This window comes from Hyposmocoma kahamanoa, unplaced genomic scaffold (assembly GCF_003589595.1).
Source record: "Hyposmocoma kahamanoa isolate Upper Pololo Valley unplaced genomic scaffold, ASM358959v1 87, whole genome shotgun sequence".
Classification (NCBI taxonomy): domain Eukaryota; kingdom Metazoa; phylum Arthropoda; class Insecta; order Lepidoptera; family Cosmopterigidae; genus Hyposmocoma; species Hyposmocoma kahamanoa.
Genome location: NW_020654422.1, coordinates 6,359,424 through 6,382,738, shown reverse-complemented (window position 1 = coordinate 6,382,738; position 23,315 = coordinate 6,359,424). Strand labels below are relative to the sequence as shown.

Sequence of the window (23,315 nt, the reverse complement as noted above, 5' to 3'; positions counted from 1 at the left end):
GGCACTGCCACTGCGGCCGTCACCTTGAGACATAAGTTGACAAGTCCCGTGTGCCTGTAATTTCTCCAGCGCACTTACCCGTCAAAACAGGAACGCAGTAATGCTCACATTACTGCTTGGCGTCAGAAATAGGTAAGGTGGCAGTACTTTCCTGGACGAACTCTTTCACAAGGAGCTTTACGGCTACTGAAATCTATCTGTCTGCCTAGATTTATTTAAAGAACAACATAAACATTTTGCTGTGGCATAAGTAATGTAATATTTCTCCTATATTTAGAATAATTGTTTATAATGTAAATTTCATTTCACAGTTTCTTCACAGTTTCCAAATTTAATTTTTAGTTTTTTTTTTCTTTTGTCTTCTCTTTCATTTCCTTTTAGGATATCACCAGTATTGAGTTTTCCGTTGAGAAATTTTAGGGGCCTCTGCAGGTTCTGCTATTCATTGTGGGAGTACTATGTGAGAGAGTACTATGTGAGAGAGTACTTACAAGATTTCGTATTTATTGTATCGTAGTAGAGTGACCACATTTTTTTATTATCATGAACAAAAATTTTGTAAGTAGCTAATTTTACTTAGTAAAATCTTTGATTGTATACTTTTGTCTTTAGAAACGGGGAACTTATCCTCGTTCTAAAGATAAAAGTCAAATACCTTGTAAGTATCTAGCGAAAAAGTAACGCGGAAAAGTCAAGAAAAAAGAAAAAATATATAAACATTTAATTTTTGAAAATGTAGAATTCATAGACCAGGATAATCTAAGGATGGAAAAAAAATTATCCCATCTTGGGCTCTTTATTTTTTTTCATCCTATACATTAAAAAAATCTTCAAAATGGAAACCAATGACTGTTATTTTTTCTTTTTTCATACTAGATTCAGGCCTTAACAAAAAGACTTTAAGTTTAGAATATGCTGCCTCTTCGCGGAGTTAAACGAAAACACATCGTCATTTGTGGTTTGTGACAAGCAAAGAATCAACTATGTCAGTAAAATAAATAACAGTTTCGTAAATTGATTTAGTCTTTGTATCAAAAAAATAAAAACTAAAAACAATAAAATGTATAAAGGATCTCATATTTCTGGTTAGTACAACATAAACTTGAGTAAAAAACTGTCTAGTCTATTTCTAATATGTGCCGAGTTCTTTCAATGAACTTTTTCAAAACAGACATTCAGAGCATTTTATTGTAGATTTTTATCTGTCTAATCGATTTATCATCAAATTATGCAGTAGTTCTTTGTTATACGTTGCATATGGTTTGATATAAACTATCAAATAGAATGACGAGCATGTAACTCACAACGAACAATTTATCTCACAACTGAAAAAAAAGTTTAATCTCCCTTGTAATATCACAACTTTTGCGAATAAATTGCACCCTTGGGGTAATAAAGCCACATAATTTTGATTATACGTCAAAAGTGCTTTTATCTTATTTATTCTTTTTATATATTTATTTAAGAGCATTTGTACAATGTACATGTCACCCATTTTATCATTATGAAAGTAATAAAAATAATAAAAACTATATGAAACAAATTGTGAATAGGTATTTTTGAACTTTGCTATTTCGGCATAAAAAGTTATCGATTAATTTCGTTCGTAGAATCTTTAAACTTCTCCCCTGAAAAGTGTCATTTTACAGATGTTTACACCAAGAGTGCGAAATATCCATAGACCTTTTTTTATTTGCTGGAGGTGTTCATACTTTTTCACCTTGTTTTCAATACATTACGCCGGCTTTGTACTTCTACTATCATAACCTTGAATATAATCAGGAGGAGATTATTTCAAAATCTTATTATCATTTTTGATGGTCTCTTTAGCAACACGGATAATTATAAGACAATCTCTATATTACTCTTTGATAATGTTTCATTGCTTAACTGATATGCATTAATTGGTGAATTAGTCATATTTTTTAAGGATAACTAATATTTGGTAATCTATCAAGATGGTATGAGAAAACAAAATGTAGTATTGTGCAGTTAGCTTGTATGTACATCTTTGTAAGTATAATATTTATTATATTATTTTGTATAATATTTATAATTGGTGTATTCATTGCCTTGGCCTTAAGGATAATGAATGATCCTTATGTACGGAGGGAACAAAAAAAAAATAATTATAAAACATGGCGTTTGATTCCGTATCGATTTATTAGAGCGATGCCACGCTGCGCACTACATGTCACATGGTGCGTTAATACGACGCGCGGCAACGGAGCGCGTGCACTTCGGTCCAGGGGCCAGGAGACAAAGCGGGGAGGGGTAATGCGGTGCGACACTGTGGTACGCTGCGACGATGAGTAAGCAGCTTTACGTTGCGACACTGCATTGCTCGTGTGGCACTAGGTTCGTGAGCGGCTCCCGTGTGACGTCGCTCTTAGGGTTGATGCATTATAGTTAGCGTAAAAAAATATCTAGACATTGTAAGCTCACACATACGGTAGGCAACAACGTTTTTTTTTCAGTTTGCGTTAAGGGTTCAACGTGAGTATGATTCGATGTGATATTTTTAGATAAAGATGACGGTATTTCAAAGAAAAGGCATCTTACACGACAAACCATTATTAACAAGAGAGCGCAGAGTGCCAGCCCCGTGCCATGTACACCAAAGGTATGACATACTTAACATATTATTTTTTTAAATTAGCTTACCATGTCCTATTTCTTGGCAAAGACCTCTCCTCTCGACTTCTACAGTTCCCTGTTTGACGCACTATTAGGCCAGTCCTTTACATATCGACAGTGAACTGGCAACCGGTACTATTTCAAATTTGACAACTTTACAGGTGATGAAAAAACTTGTTTGAGGCATTTATATAGCATCTGGTTTATTAAATAAAAATACGTAGTTTTTAAATATTTTTATTACACATGTTATTTAAAACAATGGAATTTCTTGTAACGCTGCGGAGTATGAAATAGTAAAAATGATATTAAAGAGTGAAATCTTTATAAAATTGAGATAGTATTGGTTGCCAGTTCACAGTTGATATGCGTCCCAGTAGTCCCGCCATTTTCTTGGTCTGCTTCGTCGTCGCTAGTCGTTCTCCGGTACCCAGCAAGTGGCTGTGTAAGCCAATCTTTGTGTGTGCATGCGGCAGACGTGTCCAGCCCAGTCCCATTTCTGCCTGGTAGTCCTTTTCCAAACATCGATTTTGCGTATTCCATTGCCAGGCATAACTCCTGCTTCTTTCCATCACTTCCAAAGTAGAGTAGCACTTTTGCAAGACTGATCTGTGTATAAGTTGAAAAAAATGTTTAAATTATAGAGCTATTTAACTTTGTTTTGTAATATTTACCCACACGTGATTTTATATCTCTAGTTAGAAGATTTACTATAGTATCACAGGTTGACAAACGCACTTAAATATATTTATATATTAAATAAAAAAATATCTTCCAAAAATTCTTCTAAGAATCAAGTCAACTCGTCATCCTTTATCATAAAATCTGATTGTAAAGTGTCCGAGCTTTGGCATTAGGGCTAGTAACAAGTTTAATTTTTCTGGACACACGGTTTATCTAGTGTGGCCATTTAATACTTTTTAAAAGGAGGATTTTTTAAATTTTTCGCTTCCTTTATGTATGTATGCATGTAAACACTTTACTGCACCACGAAACAAATTACAAATTTGAAGAAATAATTTAAAATGTTAGTGTACAAAAGCGAGCTTATGTCATAAAGGGATTTTTTCCAACTAACCTTCGAAAATTCAGAGGAAAGTTGGTTTCTGGGTTGGCAATAAAAAATAAATAAATAAAGTGCTACATGCTCAATAAATACATAATTATATGTATAAGTATTAAGTAAATGTTGATACACTAATAAATATAAAAACTATAGTAAAATGAATGTATAAAATAAAATTATAAATATCATCATCATATCATCAACAACCCATATATCAAATGTATTTTTTTATGATAATAGTTAGTACTTCTAACATGGACTCTGAACAATCCCAAGACTTCAAACTTCAGACTTATTATTATTATTATTTTTGTTGCGTTCAGACGTGTCTTTATTTTTGTGGAATAAATCAGTCCTGCAAGTTCAATAATTACAGAAATAAAGTCGATTTTGTATTGCAGCCACCTCAAAATTGGTTTAAGTATTGGAAAAAATCATGCTCGGTAGAATCTGAACAGGATCCCAAACAACTTTGTTTGTGGGCCATTCCCTACGTCTTCCCTTCTCAAAATCAACAGTGCTTCATTGTCAGATTATCATATCGAGTGTTCAGAAAAAAGTTATTTTTTGGTATAAAATTACCTGGAGTTTATCTTGCTTGCCTTTTTATAAAAAGCATTCAAAATACGCGTCCAAACTCATAAAAAACCCGGCGAGCACTTATCTTGCTTCTAATCGACGTCTGCAACGCAGTCGTGCTGGTCGGTACACCGACTTCAAAAAAAGAGGAGTTGTCAATTCGACTGTTTTTTTTGTGTGTATGTTACGCGATAGCCCCGGCATTTGTGTATCGATTTTGATGATTCTTTTTTGTTGGAAAGAGGGTAGTGTTTTCGGTAGTGGTCCTTTTAAATTTCAACAACATATACTACCGCTAAGGGAGGCAAACAAGCGGATGAATGACTTTTGAGGTCGGTTTTTTAGTACTCTTTACTGAGATTATAAAATATTTAACCGATAGGACCCGCTTTTTTGTAAGTCATCGTATACCTACGTAACGATTTTACACGAACGACAAATGCACTCTCCATTGAAAAAGTCGTATTTTGACAAATTTATTGTTACTCGATTGATTAGATAACAGAATTCTTAACACACGTCTTCTTCATTCGTGTAACTCTACCAACAATGTTCAGTAATAATAGAGCCAAAAATACAAAATAGTACAAATGTTTTATATTGTAACTTTATGCTTAAAAAATCAGCAAATGCATGCACAAATAAGATAATGTGACTACTACAATTTTTCCTTGAATAACTAATAATAATAAGAATATTTAATATGTAAAATGCCTAGTTTGAGTTCCAGTCTCTCAAAATTTTACTTATAACTGTTATACTATCTATATCATATATAGTTAATAATTTTGACTTTGCCTTCATTTTACACCAGTTGATAGCTCCCACGTAGGTACCAAGATAATAAATACAAGGGTAGTTACCATATATGTTACTCTAACTTCTTTGGGTGAAATAGGCGTCGCATTCAGACCATATATTTTTATAATTGTAGAAAGGAAATACTGAGGCCACAATTTCAGAAATTAGCCTCTGAACGCTTTTGTTGTCGGTTCTTATCAAATTATTTTCCAATATTGAAGTGAGATCATCGTTATTAATCATCATCTTACTGATAATCTATAAAAATAAATCTGCATTTTTTTAAGTAAAACCTGAGGTGGTAAAATATAGTTTGAAATTGCTTGATTTTAATCTATCTGTATTAAAAGATTAAAATCCACGTAGTCGTTTCTTTATTTTAAATTTTTTTTAGTAACTATTGTATTTAAAGTAAGCAATGTTTTTGTAAAAGGAATCATGCTACTGAACTAATCTAGAAAAACGCGTGCCAGCAAACCCGAGGTCACAGCGGATAAGGTACGGGCCCGAACGCGTTAGGCCCGGCGCCAACTGATGAGATGGTTCGGCAGGGGATCCTTCGGTAACCCTACATACAAGCACACACTGATAGCAATTATGACACGGTATCCCTAGGTACGATGCGGCATCCTTAAGAATGCCTAAGCGATCTTAGCATGCCGAAGCGTTTCATTAGGACATCATGTTCACCTCCCTGGCCTCTCTTCAGATCAGTCTTGCTGTGCATGTCTCGATCCCCTCGCCTCACATACGCATAGTCGCACTCGGCTTCCCAAGCATCCCCAAGCTGCCGAGGTATTCCGGAGGCTGCCGGCTCGGCATCCCTAAGCATACCGCAGCTTTGTTTTACAGCAACGATCATTATGATTGAAATTGTAACTATAATGACATAATCTTAAGAGGTACCTTAATATAACTATTCGACATCTAAAAAACTTCCCTTGCTGTCCCGACCCGTCAGTGGGCGCCAGGCCTTAGGAATGCTTTTTTATAAAAAGATGACCTTTGGGATGACTCTTGCCTTGTCTTGACTCGGAATGAATGGAGGCAAAACTGCAGAGCTTAGAACACCATCGTAAAGTTGCCTGCTTACCGGTATTTTACAGGATATATTATGGGAGAGTGTGCGATGGAATTACACGATTTAAGGGTGATTCATTTTACACCGTGCCGGGGCCGGGCCGTACTCTGGGCGTGCGCCGGCCGTGATACGGTTTTATATATCGTCTGGTTAAAGGAAAAACCACATAAGTGGCATTTTCCACAACAAGTCTAATTTATATGTATAGCTATGGTAAGAACACCACCTTTCTGCACATGAAGCCCAATAATAAAAAAGCTATAAACTTAATAAGTGCTTATCTGCAGAAAGATGGTGAATTTCTTACAACTGGTACATAATGAATGAATAAATGAATTGAATTGAATTCAATTTGGAAGTTTTTTGTGGAAAATGTCACTTATGTGGTTTTACCTTTAAGCAGATGATATGCTTTTTTATGAATTTCATGCTACACTGGGGCGAGTCCCTGTCACGGCCGAGACACGGTCGCGGCTTGACGTCGAGTATTTTTTCCCGGCCCGATCGCGAAATGTCGTAATGTGAATGTATTCACCGGGCTACGGGAGGGTAGTCAACGTTGGACTATAGTGTAGTGCAAAATGCTCTCATCATCTATTAAATTTTTGTAGAGCGTGGCAGATTCTCCTTCGGATTCTCATTTTCTCCTGGCAGGATGTACACCATTTTCGTTTTCTAGTTTCAATTTATGTTTCCAATACCTCATCATTAAGAGCATTTGCAAAGAGTTTTTAATTAGTCGTTTCTTGCCATTTCCAGTACAAAAGATTCTAATGCTTATTTTAAATAAATATGAACCCGAATTAATTCGGTTTGTTTTTTATTGAGAGTGAACAATTGCGATTATAAAGATATTAGATTGGAACGAACAGTTTACAAATCTCAGATGTTTGTAGTTTTAGACTTAATACTAAAGGATTTATTTGAAACAGCTTATATGTTCCTGTACTTATTTCTGTTTGTTGAAGAGTGCACCTGCCGTCAATGGTGGAAAAGACGTCCGCGGTCGACGGTGTCAGAGTTTATCTCCTTCAGTAAGCACGACATTCAACTTTAGCCAAATCCGACATACCTAATGTTTAATAATAAAACGTTACTAGGCGACTAACCATGGCATAGGAAAAGAGCACGTTTTGTCTCTGCTCTTGCATAGACAAAACATGCTAAATAATGATATTTAGGCTGATTCTATCAACGGCCTCATCGCGTAATTATCTACAATAAAAAAATTGGGTTATGTAAGATTATGTAGAACCATCGAGTATATAATCAGAAACAGAGACGAAATAAGGCCCATCCATCACTGGCAACTCTTCAGTCAAATGGTACTGATATTACTTTTGAATATCAACTCTACTTTGTGCTGAAATCACAAATTAGAAAACTGAAATAGCACAGCGCCAACAATTGACCTGTGTGTACGTCTCCGTACATTCCAAAAATATTCTGTATTTATTTTATTAAAGATAATATCTCTAACTATGGGAAGTATTCAGAGGAAATATTCAGTGGTGTGGGAAACAGCAAAACAATTAATTACAAAACAAAACGGAATCACATTTCATCGGTAATTGAATATTAAATATGTAATTTTTCAATTTTTGTCTATTATAGCAAAGCTCAAGTTAAACTGGTCGATTTCAAGTGAAACAATTGACGACACCCGTCAATTGTTTCGAATTCAGGCTGACCAATCGGAGCGCAGTTGTCATTGGCAGATTAGTTTTGAAACAAATTAAATGACGTCTCTATATCTGGTTATATACTCGATGTGTAGAAGTAATACTTACCAGGCTAATTTGTTATTGTTTGCAAAGTACCTATTGATACGTATAATTCATAAATAAAGTATTTAAGTTATCGAGTGTTATCGAGTTCTGGTTTTCGCGATTGTTACACATAGGAAAAATAACTTCATTTCCTATAAGTTTTTGTTTATAAATTAAATACTTATTAATATTACCAGCTAGATAGTAGTTAATGGTAGATGAAAAGAAATAAAATTGTAAGATTTTATTTAATATTAATTTCCTCCATATCACTTTCAGCATCAATTTCCGATACTTTCGAAGTAGTTTCGGCCGTTTTTCCACTGTGGGTGACCTACAAGACTTGAGTTTCGATTGGGGGCTAGAACTAAGAATGTATGATAACGCGATTTGACAGTTTCGAATGGGCCTGTCTTTTCGTTGATGACTTCGAGAGTAGTCCCGTAGATTATCCGTAGTTAGTGGGAAAAGGCCTCAACTACGAATTTCATGCTTCGAGAGTAGAGTCCCTGAATTACGTTACTACTTTCTTATTACTACCCGAACTAGAAATATTTGCAATCTCTCTTTACAAATAAAAAAAATTAGGGATGACATAGTTTTATAAATAATTAACTACTGATAATTTTTTTATGTTGGTTTCAAATTACTTACTAGTGGTTTGAAAGTTCTGTTGGACAAAATTCATCACAGACATGGCTTTAAGATTAGTATTATCAATAGTCTAATCGAATTTCTGGGAAGTAATATCTAAATTGTGGTAAATGTAAAACAGCCCGTGGCGAAAACCCTCATCATCACATCATATTTTTTTGTTTGTTGACACTTATTCTACATCGAATTTCGCTAGAGTATAGTCGTGAATAACGAATAGAAACAAATGGTGTAAAGTACTGTGAATTAATGTAACTGTGTGATGTCGTCCGCGCCTTAAGATAACAATATAATATTTGGTTCGTTTATTTTCCAGCCGACCAAGTTAGTTTGCAGTAAATTATTTTCATTCATTTCCTTTTTTATTTGTCGTCTTCAAATATCCCAGTAGACCTTGCTGTATTTTATTTACATGAATTACTTTATACGGTAAAGTTATAGTGCGTACTTAATTTTTTTCAAACATTAATATTTAATCACAAATTTACAGTTTGCAAAAAAGTCTGTCGATTGGTTCACTCCAATTGAAGCTGGCGCAGCTGCTGTTACCGCTGAAAACCATAATTGTAAGATTGTGCAGGAACAAGGTTTGTTTATAAATTATAGCCAGATCGAAACAGGTAGTTTAACAGAGCGTTATGACATTAGGTTAAGTGTGTCCAGGCGATTATTCCTTAAATATAAGAGAATATAAAAAACCTTTAAACTGATATCGGATATACGTTATCTAATAAGTAAAACGACATCAATGAGTTTTTATAAATAAAACTAGAAATATCCAAAACTTTAACGTTAAACACTCGTATACGTTTGTACATTCGTAGAGGGGCTTTAGTTTGGTGACCTATTTAAGATCTGTCGAAGGAAAAGTAATTAATATAAAATATTTTTTTACAGAGAAAGATTTAATTTTACCACAATGCTTGGTATTAAAAATGACCCGAACATTGTCGACGAAAAAGAGAGAGTTTATCAAAATGAGAAAGACCATAATTACACAACAAGTAAGTATAATGGACACCAGCTGTATGTCAGCTAATGTGAATCTGATACCCTATTAAGTTCCCGGATACACGTCGCACAAGTTTACTAGGTGTCCAGGATTTGTCCTGGTTGCCGATGGTAAGTTTAAAATACACGTTCAAAACAATTTTCACAATGTATGTAATGCTTGTTGTTTCTCCGGCAAAATTTTTCACAAATGTAACAAAAACTATATGGAGAGTTCAAAATCTTTTCACTTGCCTACGCTAACTCTGTATACAGGCTTATATCTTAATGGCTAAAATCGCTTATTTTTAGCGTATACTACTTACTACTGCGTATTATTTATACCAATTATACATTATAGCATTTAACAAATAATTAAATGAATCGGATTCTTTTTATAACATTATGTGTGCTGATGGAAAGTAACAAAGAGGCCGACGATGGGTCATGCACATTTAAATTACGTCTATTCACTCTTGCCTTGAAAAGCCCCAAGTTATAACGTTCAGGGAAAAAGTCTGGGGGCAGGAATTTCACTCCAGCTAATTGAAGTCATTGAATGCATTAGCAATTAGGTTTTATTCATTTTCGAATATCTCTCCGGACAATTTTATGCTTATTCTATAGTCTGTCTTTTTTAAAGATTGAGTAAAATGGCATGAGCAGGGTTGCCAATTTTCGTAAAATTTTAAATAGGCATGTAGTTGTTGTCGATAGTTTTGTCGATATATTGTTAGAGTAGGTAAAATTTTGCCAAAAATGTCTGAATTGTGAATGTTACGACGTTCTAAAGATTACTAATGCCGTTATTATATTCTTTATTCTTACTTTGACAGTTGGTCTATTAGTATCGAAATAAGTTTTTAGTCATACACATTTTAATAATGACAAGCGGATTTGATTATGTATATTAAATTCAAATGAAAACTTTGAATATGTCTCCTATTTGTATTTTTATACACATGCTGCTAAATTTAGTGTATTTATGAGTGTATGAATTTTGAAAAATCCACAATTCAAATGAACCTCTGCCCAGCAGTTGGACATGAAACAAGTTCCGATAGTGAAACAAGTTCCGCTATTTATTTCTTAAGCGAAACCTACATTTACTCGATAGTCGATATAATATTTATCGACTGCAATCACTAGCTGCTTGCAAGCGGGGAACACTTTTGCGCAATGAACTGTCATTTTAAAGACATACGATACTCTAAAATGCTAAATAAGAAAATGTTCTGACGTGATGGTTATTTCACTCATCATTATCCTATTTAAGAACCAGACTCCTACACTCCTCGCGGTGGATAGTCAGCTCCTTCGCCTCCTTATAGCTGTTCACGTTGATCATCTTCTCTATTTGTTTACTATAAGCCATTTTTGGTATTTTTTTTTTCCCTTCTACCTTCCCCTCAATTATCATTCTCGCAAATTCGTCATTACTTAACAATTATTGTCCAAACGTTTTTCCCTTTTTGTTCTCTATTATATTTAAAAGATTTATTTCTTTCTAACCCTTTTCAAAACTCCCTTATTTGATATTTTCTCAATCCATTTTATTTTTTCCATTAGCCTCCAGCTCCGTCAGTTATTTTTTCTTTTTTAAATATCTAATACGTTTTCGCTTTTTTGAAACAAAAAATTCAATACAAAACTATGCCTTTGGTCAAAAATCGATTCGCAAACAGCCAATATTATAAAGAAGATTTTGAGCTTGTCACGCTGCTAATGTACAATTATTTTTAATGCGCAGAATAACCTGTTGGAGTTATATGCATCTGTGAGGGACTTAGAAGCACGCTCGGGGGCTCCGGTAGACGAGAGTCTAGGTGAAGTACGGATATTGTCTATCACTGGCTGGCCAGCCCACGATTTGCTACTGCTAGTTCGAGATGACCTTGAAGTGCTGCGCAATCCCGAGATATCGGGAGTTTTCGGTAAGTCATTTAGTTTCGGAATCATTTCAGTTTTACGGAAATAGTCGAAATAACATTATTGAGAAACTACTCCAGTAAAACGTCACTAAATACACACAGTTAATTGTAAAATACCAACAACCTCAAATGACTATATTACTAATATCATTAACAACAACTTTTCTTCCAAGACTTCATACCAAACATAATAAATGTATCAAAAAGAAACTTTTTACTTTTGGATTTATATTTTTTTAGCAACGTCTACCGCGTGCTGTCATTAATAAAAATAATTATGGTGGTGGGTCCTTTCTTTTCCTACCGCGCAGAGTTATCACGCGGTCGATATAAATATTTTTGTACGAAAATAAAATCTGATGAATTTTTAAAAGTCGTGGAGCAAAAACTGTTGTTTATAACGTTAATAATATAGTCCTGTGAGGTTGTTAGAATTTTACAAATAACCTTGAATATTAACCGTATATCATCAGTATTTACGATTGAAACTTTAGACCGTTCTCATCGTAAGTACCATAGAATTGAGTTTAAATCTTAAGTGTTGGTATTAACCAACATATTTTGAAGAAAAACGGTAAATAATTCAAATGTAAAATATCTCTGTACCTTAAATATAAACCTTCACATTAGACGCTGTGGCGCGGCAGCTAAGCATTTTAGTTCACTAATAGTGACTACAAAAGTGGCGCGCGCGTGTACGTCTGTGGCGCTGCAACTGCGCTTTTAAATATGGTATGAAAATTAGTAGTGGTAGTAGCTTATAGCGCCTCTATAAGCGCCTAATTCGAAGGCACCCTTAGTCTAAAACTACAAAACTTTTTTGTTTAAATTTCCGTAAGAAACTGATGAGCGAGAAAAAATAATGTAGAATAACATTTCGCACCCCTGTAATAAGACCACAGGAGAAGTTTAACAATTGTCGAAGGAATGATTAGTCGATAACTTTTTATGCTAAATTGTTTTATTTAGTTCGTATATTTTTTGTGACTCACTAGGGGTGCACGAAAGCAGCCTCCCCGCATGACGTGACAGGTACCTATTAGTAGTCCGAAATTATATTTTCCTGAAATGACGTTTGGTCGAAATTTCATAACCTCGAAAGTGATTTTGAGAGGAAATTTTTTTCTTTTTCTCTTGAACCTAACTTAAACTAATCTAACCGAACCTAATCGTGCCTTTGCGATAAACATTCAACAAATCCTAAAAGAACAATTGTTTTGTTACAATTCGGTTTTCGGTGTAATGAGAATTCGAACAAACATTATTTCGGACAAAAAAATTTTCGAGTTTGTGATAGGTTACCGACGACGTTTGGTTCATTCTTTATTCTTTACGTCTGGCGCACCCCGGGCACTAATTGAAGAGTACCAATTACGCCGATTGGCATTTGCCTTCACCACGATGGCAAGCATGTCCCACTTAGGTATACGCGTGTGGAGAAATTATTATTTTTGAATGTGTGTGTTGAAAGAATTGTCACCATCAGTAGCGACATTTAAGCTAATAATACTAACTTATTTCATAGGGCCGCAAGTGGTACAGCAGTTGCATGCGCAGCTGAACCCTATCCCGGAGGAAGTGTTATCGTTGGGTGCAGAACTGATGGCTCGCTACATCGACCTGCTCAACTTTTTGCGTGGAAAGCTCCGCACCGACCGCAATTCCTATTCTACAGTAAGTTCCTATGACTGTAGATAGAACAATCAAAACTAGACTACAATGCAATGCCTTAAATATGCACGTTAAATACGCCATAATTTGCTTTGATTGTTTTACCCACTTCTTAGATTTTAACGTTGTGACATTTAGGCTCAAGTCACACCGGCGCAGAGTCGCGTCTCGTCCTGTTTTTCAACTACAACGCATGGCGATGCGCGTCGACGACATTTGCATTAGCGCGCCCGGATCACAGTGCTGGACCAGTTCAGAGACTTTTGAAAGTTCGTGAAAGGCGCTCGTGCTGAAATTAAACTGAAATTATATGAGAAGCTGAAGGGAGAAAAAGAAAATGGAAATTTTGGGTTCATGAGTTATGGAATTAAAGACGTATAACACTTTGTAGTAACGAATTTAAGCCTAGATAGATATTTTTATGATTTATTTTTTTTTATAAAATATAAGTGCGCATTTGACCTCCATCTCACCTGATGGAAAGTGACAATGAAGTCGACAATGGAGCATGAACACCTAAATAATGCCTATTCACTATCGCCTTGAAAAGACCCAAGTTATAACGTTCAGGGAACAAGTCTGCAGGCAGGGAATTCCACTCCATAGTCGTTCGCCAAATAAATGTGGAAGCGTAACGCTTCGTGCGAATCCAAGCCTACGCCTAGTCCCCCGGTGATGGGAAGGGGAAGGCGGAATTAAATCGTGTAATTCCATCGCACACTCTCCGTGATATATCCTGTAAAATACTGATAAGCAGGCAACTTTACGGCGGTGTTCAAGGCTCTGCAGCTTCACTTCCACTAATTCCGAGTCACCTATAAGCCTCTTGCCACGGTTGTCAATTGAATTCAAAGTGGCCAGTTGATATGTAGCAGAGCCATCCCAAAGGTGGCAGCAGTATGATTATTATGTTATATAGATATTAATATTTTTGGATTAAGTAAATTAATTTCTCGTTTTCACCCATTGTCGCGCACTCATCTCGTCGCAGTTCGTAGTCGCAGAATAACGCACAGCGACGCGCGAAACTCCTCGACTTCAACCAAGCGTCGACGCGCGATTCCATATTTGCATAACACAAATTTATACCTTAATAATAGGAAAATAGATATAAATATGCTATACGCGAAAAACTGCGCCAGTGTGTGTTGAGCCACTTACTTGTTACCTCTATTTATATATGTCTCTCTCATACGAATACGGGCTACGGCAGAAATTTTGGTCGTTGTTTTTGGCTTCATTATTTATAGATAGAAAACAAATCGTAGTGAATACAACTTACTGCTAATGCAAATATTATTTTATAAAAGTTTTTGTTTTGCAGAATTTGGAATGGAAAACAAAGAACAATGAGCTGGATCAAGAAACAGAAAAACTACATCGAAAAATTACTGCAATAGCTCAGAACTTAAAAGCAAAAATTTGTTACTCTTTAGAACTTTCAAAGTACGTTTGAAATTTATACAGAAGTATAATATTTTTGGCTATACAAACTTACATGTTAAACCATTCGCTATGTTATAGAATACCCTGGCTAGATCGGGAATCGCTCGCGAAGAAGATGGAGCGGTTACAAAAAGAGAATATGATGTTGCAACATAAGATAGACGAGTACAACAAGAACGAATATCCTGATTGCAAAGACAATAATCCAAGCCAAGATGTCAGCCTGGCTAATTATCAGGTTGAATTGTGTAGAGTGAATTAGTGACTTTTTAACTTATCTTACTTTAAGCGTCGATTTCCTTTGCAGGCGCTAAGCGATGAATTAGCGAAAGAACGTGCGGCTCGCGAAGCTTTAAAAGACGTTGTCTCGGCAGCGGAGAGCATGCTTCGTGTAGCCCGCGCCCGTATCAGCATCCTAGAGAGACACCTTAAGGAAAACAAGTCTGAACTTGAGGCTGCGCGTCGCAAGCACAAAGATCTAGAACAACTTGTAAAATACCCGACAATATCTAATATCTTGACAATATTTTTACATGGATATTACAGCTTTATTATTATCTTTAGAAGTGTACTTAGGCCTTCAAAATTCCATTATATTCAGGATAAACATAGGGTTTATCGATTGGAATTAAGCTCTTTAATAATATATTGTGTGTATATCGACTTGATATACCATGATGTTTGTTCTAGCAGTATCGACACCGTGAAACAAGTTACGATGCCCGGTCGAAGAAACTGTTAGAAGTTTCCAAAACGGGGGAAATGACAATCGAACAACTATCACGCCAGCGTGACGCACTCGAACTCAGGTTGTACATAAAAAATAATTTATGTGTGTAAAACCAAGTGACACGACTTACAAATCGTGCGTCTTGTGGCAAGCGATACGCCTGTCTATAGCAGTTGTAGTATTACGCGGAGATTTAAATCACAATGATCTGAGGCCACTGGTACTACGCCCGTCGCTCTTACAAAGTTGATAAACAACACCAACAGCACCCTAAGCCGAAACGCCGAAATGCTCACATTACTGCTTGACGGCAGTAATAGGTGACATTCCCTGGACAAACTCAGGAACTTTACTGCTACTAAAATTGTGTATCAATTTTATATTTTGGGTAAGTGCAGTAGCAACATTATCATGATTAATTTGCCGGCAGGGTGAAGGAACTTCATGAAATTGCAATGAAAGCAGAAAGGGCTGCAGAAGTTCGGGAAATGGAGCAAAAAGCTCGTGCTGAGAACTTCCAGGCGAAGGTAGCCGAACAGGTGCCAAAAGTCGTGACACATTACTATTTTAATTTTCAACGTACCAAGTTCCTGTTTATGGATATAATTATTGTCAGATATTTGCAATTTCAGGAACGGAAAAGAGATGCGGCTGAACTAAAAGTTGCTGAAATGGAGAACAAAGTTAAGGAGTTAGAAGACACATTACACAGTCTACGAGAGCGTTCTGGCAGACTTGTGGACATGGAACGGAGACGGTGCTTAGAATACGTACCATCCAAAGGTTCTTCGTATTAGTTATTCGTTTAAGTCTATGTGAGAATATTGTTTTTATTATCTGACACGTTATCCTTTACAGAAAACGAGCCTTCAGATCGTGAAACTGAAATATGGAAGGAGCTTCAAGCGACCCGCCTTATACTGTCCCGTGCGGAAGAAGAACTCAAGCAGAGTCGTGCTGACAAAGACAGCTTCTTGAATACGCTTTCGAGAATAGCGGTAAAGTTTAAAGCTAGTTAACTAACATTCCTGGAGTCATTAGCGATATAGTATAATTTTTATACCTCCCTTTATAAATCCCTAGTTTCATACGGGCTTAGAATTTAAAATGCAGTGCACAGTCGGTGCCCTCACTTATGTGTCCACTATATTTGTACTAAGTGCTATACAAATAGTGGATAATCACAATCACAATCACAAAAATGTCAAGGTTCTCATATACGGGTGATTTGTCTTCACGATCAGACAGTGTATGTTTATATCGTTAATTTGAACTCCAGGCATGTAGCAACGGATCGATACAATTATTCTGGCGATCGAAACGAGGAATTGTCTGTATGTCTTACTTTTTAAAGAACTCTGGATGAGATTACAGTACAGTTATCGCTAGCGACCGCGTAAAATGTGTTTGTATACTAAATGTAGTTTCTTCTTGTGACAGCTAGAGACGCTGTATAAAATGCCATGCAAAATTGATTCTTGTAATAAATTAATTCTATTCTATTCAAAATTGTGATGTAATAATTTACGCAGTCGCCAGCGACAACTGTCACAGTAAAGTCATGGTAGAGGCACAGAGCCCTAATGGACTGTCACATTACAGCAAGAGGGGCAAGAAAACGTACAAGACAAAATGGCAACAGAACTGTTGGATAAAGAACAAAAGATTGCTAAACTGCAGCGTATTATCGACGAATTACGAGAAAACGAGAAATTAATGTTAGAAAAACTTTTTTCTTATTTTTAATTGTGTAAGTTCTTACGCTTTATGAAATTGACGTTTTATGTTATTTATTAATACAGGGAAAACAGTATGACACAATATGAAAATCAATTAGCTTCATTACGACTGGAGGTAAAAAGGTTACGAAATTATGACTGTTATGCCAAAGAAGTTCCATATCTAGAAATTGAAACAGAGGTAAGATCGTTGCTATTAGGAATTTTATTTATCTTAACAGTGTGTTTATACAAAAGAGTGTTGGATATAGTTGCTCGAAATGCATATGCAAGTGGAATCGTTAACGCGCGAGCGTTCGGCGTTGGTGACAGCGGCGGCGTCACGTGCGCTGATGCTCGAGAGGCACGAGCGCGCCGCCGACCTCTTTGCACGAGTCACTCGAGCACGAAGAGATCTAGCTGCCCTGCTCGAAAGTCGCTCTGACCCACAACACATTGCTGACGTCCATCAAGCTGAGGTAGCATTACTTCAATTTTTAAAGTAGACTTTAATTCTGCGTTCCCAATGTTAGAAAGCCCGTTCGAAATAATTAGGGTTATGGAATCAGCGTATAGGAAATGCCTGTTATGCAGATGTCTCGGTCACTATCGTCGGTATGTGCGACGGCCGCGGAGACATGGACTGCACTGCGAGCAGAGCGCGCCCGCGTGCTACGGCTAGAAAGCGCCGTGCTTGCACAGAGCCTGCAGCTCGAGCGTGAAGGGCGCGTACGCACGCAGCTCGAGCGCCGCCGCGCATTGCTCGAAAGAGAAGTTCTCCGCACACATCATTCTTGTACTTCGTCCCAGCAGCACAGTCCTATGATGAGGAACGCTTTGGTAGATCTTTTGCTCTTCAATGGAATTTAATTTTCTGCTTCACTTATTATCTTTGTTTATAGGTTTTCTTAAAGTCTGAAGCCGTGGTAGCCTAATGGTTTGAAATACTGCCTCTCAAGCAGAAGGTCGTAGGTTCGAATCCGGGCTCGCACCTCTGAGTTTGTCGGAATTTATGTGCGAAATTTAACTTGAGATTTACCATAAGCTTTTCGGTGAAGGAAAACATCGTGATGAAACCTGCACGTTGAAGAAGTTTCACAACCCTCGGAAAACGTGTGAAGTCCCAAACCCGCGTTGTGGCCTATATATATATAACTATGCCTAAACTCTCGTCTGAAAGGAGACCCGTGCCCAGCAGTGAGACATATAAATGGGTTGATGATGATGATAGGTGTTCTGTGTTCATTAAATTAATTCGTTTTGTCCAATCATTTGTTTTCTTTTTCCAGATCCAAGACATTTTTTGCTATAGGTAATCTAAGCGGGTGCTTTTCGTCTGTCACGTGCCCAGTGTCACAAAATCACAAATATAATTATTATTTACACTACCGTAAACACTGTTTTATTGATTTATATTATTGTATTTATTGTATTTATGAATGATGAAACTAAAATACATAACACAGCTTGAAAAGGCCTATACCCAGCCAATTGTAAACACTGTTTTTTAATGATGTTATATTATTATTAGAAGAAAACCCTAGTCTAGTGGGCGTGGCCTGCAACATCACGTCACTCGATGGAGAGAACGGAGAGGGCAGTTGTATTTAAGCCCGCCACGTCGGCAGCGCGTTCTTACGGGTTATGAGCCTTCAACTATATATATAGAAACTATACAGGAGCAGTTAGGAATTATCCTAACGCGTCTGAACACGCTGGAACGTCGTCGGGCCCGCGGGAGCGGCCGGTGCGTCGGCGTTGGCGGCCCTTTCGTGCCATAACGGGGCGGGCACGGCCGGTGGCGCCGTCGTGTCGGCGCGCGACTGCACTCCCTCAGACTCGTGTGGCAGCATAGGGTACACCTCCGTTGAGACGGCGGAAAGTGTAGACGCGACGGACAGAATCATCGGTGCATTGAGTGCTCTCACAAAAGTAAGATCTACCCGTTATTACATTTCAAATTTTGATCCGAGTTTAAACGATATTGACGCTTGGCGCGAAGAGGTTGATAAGGCTCGCGAATTAAATTGCTGGGATGACAATGAGTGCTTGTTTAGAATTGCTAATTGCTTAAAAGGTGATGCTAACAGCTGGTTGAACGATTGGGTGGTCGTTAGTGACCCAGCTGACGCAGCTGGACGAACTATAAAGCTGATTTTAAACCTCTTTGCTCAAGGCGAATTAATATTTCTTACATTTTGTTTGAAGTGATGTGTACGAGCTCTGACGATTATACCACGTATGCGGAATACTCTAGGCGCTCCCTATTACGTTTGCAAATTGTTTTATTATAATACGTGGTATAACCGACCCTCAGATTCGTTGCAGCTGCAACAAATGCCAAACTGATGCCTCAAGATTTAGTCGAATTCTTATTAGTTTCGTTTATTAGTCATGGTAACGTGTTCAGTGCCCGGATGTAACTCGCAGAATTGTACATTTCACATGTAAGTACTATTTAAATTTTTAACTGTCTAAAACCACTACCACAAAAGTTTTTTACAAAAATGTATCCGTAAAATTATACCATTCAAGTGCATTAACAACCCAAATGTATACGAATTGAATTAAAAAATATATCAAATACGTGTGACCGTCAGGATGGCTGGTCGCCTGTGGCGCTTGGCACCGAGTGTATATTCAAGAATTCCTACCCATTTGCTACTATTTGCTACCTTTTCTAAATAATTGCTACCTATGATATATTCGGAGAAATTAAAAAAAAATGTTGACTAGCCATTCTGACATCAGGATGGCTGGTCGCCTCTTTGTTCAGCATGAAGGGAGCAGGTTTTACAGAAGTATGTATTACCAATAATTGCTACCTATTTGCTACCTTCACGATTTAAAGGTATATGCTTCATATCTACATTAATTTAAAAAATATAACCGATTGAAAATTTTGCGAAAAAGTGCCTGACTAAACTAAACAAGCAAAAGTTTTTAATGCTTTATTGCCATAATATAAAGGGTAGGCGTTCAACAATTACTTCGAGACGAACTAGTCTGGGAGATTGCTAATGTATAAAACCAAGAGGGTAGGTAACCATCATAACGCAATATTAACAAAGAATTTAGTTGAAATTATATATTTGTTAAAAATTTATATAGTTTTAATTTTTTAGCTAAAGTATGAACAAAATTTTTATCGTAGTTTGTTACAGTGCACTTACACAGGACTATTTTATTCGAAGGCCAGTTAATTATAATTTTTGTGTTAGCCTTACATTCTTTGCAAATTCCATTGCACGTTATTTTATTATTCTTAGAAATAGAATACTGTTTAAATATCCAACTGTGTGCAATGGGATGAACCTCCCAAATCTTTTCGAGCAAAAAATGGGCGAACTGATGCTTAGGCAAGCGATGTTTCATTCTAAATTCAGTCTCAGGTCCATGATTTAACTTTATACGTTTACTTAACGGTTGCATTCGTTCCCACTGATAGGTATCAATAATAAAATTATAAATTACTGTTTTACTGACTGCTACTTCGTCCTTGTATTCCTTTTTTGATTGATTATCATTAGACAGATATTTGTTTTGATCTTCATAACGAATAGCAGGATTATCAGGGCCACTGAAGAAAAAGTCGAAATATTTCTTTACAGAAAGATATAGTGCCTGTGTGGAAATTTTATGTAATAAAAGGGTACTAATTTTACTAAATAGTGGATCGTTAGGCAGCGGTAAATCATATTTATTGGAAAAACACTTTTTTTTATTTTTTTTTTCCAGTATGCATTTTTTTGCTCATCGAGTGGCACAACAAACTTCCTCCCTCTTTTCATTGTCACCAAACACTACTTAAACCAGAAACATAAATATTAAATTTAATATTAGCAATAGCAAAACCTTTGAATCTTCAGATAAATCAAATTAAAACAATTTGATCCACTTATGACAAATGACACACATATTGCGTTATGATGGTTACCTACCCTCTCGGTTTTATACATCAGCAACCTCACCAGACTAGTTCGTCTCGAAATAATTGTTAAACGCTTGCCCTTTATATTGTGGCAATAAAGAACTAAAAACTTTTGCTTTTTTCACAAGAAATGGCTTCATCATCAGGCAACAAGTGCAACATAGTGACATTTTTTTATTTTTATTTTTTTTTATAATACCAAGTGACGGGACGAACAAGTCGTGAGCCTGGTGGTAAGCTACACGCATGCCCATAACAGTTGCAGTGCCACATAATTCACTACTTAACAGAAAAGAGCTTCGTTGGCAACCAACACACATAGCACACTAAGAACAACCTACCATTATTGTATTAGTTATAAAAATTGTATAAATAGTAATAAGATTTGTAAATATACTCAGTTATCCACTACAATCTGATTTTAACTCATCAAACTCATCATCCTGCTTTGTACTACCCGCTACTCCTTTCAATGTGGCCAAGACACCTTTAGCCATCAGTAGATCGGTCTTGTGAGTCTGCTTGACCGGCAGTGAGAAAACCATTCCAGTAAACATTGCACGACATGTACTTCCTTACCTCCTTCCAACCTTCCGTTCCACACCTTAGGTCTCATGGTGACAGACTTCCCGTTCATATGTTGCATATATATTTCTCCGTTTATATATTTATGGTTAGGTTAAGCTATACACTGTTAGGTTGTAGGGCTACACTATTAGATAAATTCATTGGAACGATCCCTGACATCTCACCGTTAGGGTTAATAGGGTAGTTTATATTTTTATCTTCATTTTATCACAATTTCATGCACAGCAGGCGGTTGGTATTTGCTGCATACAACACGACACACTAATTGTCAGACAAGCACTACCACCAAATTAATACCTAACCGCACGCTGTTCACGGTTGATTTAATATTACGCCGTTTCTGGTTCTCTGGTCTACGAGCTTTTGTCAAAAAGAATATTGGTCACTGCTTGATTTGTCTCTCCTCTAAACGAGTCCATAGAGCACCTCTCCAACCTATGACTTTATGGGATAAACCCGATGTTCCGTTCAGTACCATTCATATGGATGTACTGGGTACTCTTCCCGAGTCTCATGGTTTTAAATTTGTAATAAACACCGTTGATGCTTTTTCTAAATATTGTTTACTTAATGCTGTTAGAAAACAAAACTCGAACGAATTGAAGCAGGTGGTTTCTAATGCTATATCACTGTTCGGTACACCCAAGTTAATCGTATGTGATCGTGCACGTATGTTTGAAAGCGCGGATTTCCAAAAGTGAGTTTGTGACCTAGGGTGTCAAATTCATTTTATCACCCCCGATATGCATAACGAGAACGGTCAGGTAGAAGGGTATTCTGGTGAAGCACTACCTGGAGGACAGGGTGGTGCTCTACCAGACGAGGGAAGGGAGGCGCGCCGAGCGCCCAATGAGGTGCGGAGTACTACTATGGGGTACGATTATAGAAACTCTATTGAGATCACCGAGCACGGTGCCAAGCTCTACCAACGATTCTGCCATGACCACGATATCGTGAGCAAATCGAAGGCAAGTCATGTACTCGCCATTGATGTTGATGCCGAGTACTTTACAGTTCAGTAACTTGAAGGCATCTTCCAATGCATTGGTGAACAGTTTCGGAGAAATTACGTCTCCCTGTCGCACTCCTCTTTGCAACTGGATAGGCCGTGTGCACTGGTCCTGTAGTCGAACTGACATAGTGGCGTTTCTATATAAACACTTCAACACTTCGATATATCGATAGTCAATGTGGCACCGTTGTAGAGACTGTAGCACCGCTAAAATCTCGATCGAATCAAAGGCTTTCTCATAGTCCACAAACGCTAAGCATAATGGCAGGTTTATACTCCTCGGTCTTTTGTATAACCTGCCGCAGCGTGTGGATGTGGTCTATGGTACTGAAGCCCTTTCGGAAACCGGCTTGTTCGGGGGGCTGAAAGTCATCGAATCAGCGCGCGAGACGGTTCGTGATTACTCGTGAAACAGTGTCCAATGAGGAGCCCGAATCACTCAGCACGGGCCGCTCACGACCATCAACTACGGGTTGCCCGGGGTCACACTTTAAATTATGTCCCGGTCCATCCAGAGGAGATTCATCGGCTGAAGATGTGACCGGGGACGGCCACACGTCAGGAGAGGCTGTACTAGGAGAAAACCCTAGTCTAGTGGACGCAACCTGCAACATCACGCTATTCGATGGAGTGAACGGAGAGGGCCGTTGTATTTAAGCCCACCACGCCGGCAGCGCGCTCTCTATTCTTTGCCGTCGAACTCACAATCAT

At 37.2% G+C, this 23,315-nt stretch overlaps 1 protein-coding gene across 3 annotated transcripts; it reads left to right on the top strand.

The window, feature by feature from the left end:
• The first annotated feature begins 1,036 nt into the window (after window positions 1-1,036).
• On the top strand, window positions 1,037-18,532 carry LOC113235282 (flagellar attachment zone protein 1-like). Of its 3 annotated transcripts, none has more exons than XM_026470938.1 (19): window positions 1,037-1,085; window positions 2,526-2,623; window positions 7,133-7,198; window positions 9,078-9,174; window positions 9,485-9,591; window positions 11,328-11,511; window positions 13,034-13,182; window positions 14,504-14,625; window positions 14,704-14,863; window positions 14,933-15,115; window positions 15,319-15,434; window positions 15,786-15,894; window positions 15,988-16,138; window positions 16,214-16,353; window positions 16,958-17,073; window positions 17,158-17,275; window positions 17,346-17,552; window positions 17,668-17,913; window positions 18,363-18,532. In XM_026470938.1, the coding sequence occupies exons 1-19, from the start codon at window positions 1,061-1,063 to the stop codon at window positions 18,387-18,389; spliced, it is 2,421 nt and encodes an 806-aa protein (XP_026326723.1). In that variant the 5' UTR covers window positions 1,037-1,060; the 3' UTR covers window positions 18,390-18,532. The 3 variants fall into 3 exon arrangements, with proteins under 3 accessions (XP_026326723.1, XP_026326724.1, XP_026326722.1); XM_026470939.1 differs by having other exon boundaries at window positions 15,316-15,434; window positions 15,786-15,882; XM_026470937.1 differs by having other exon boundaries at window positions 15,316-15,434.
• Window positions 18,533-23,315: the final 4,783 nt, after the last annotated feature.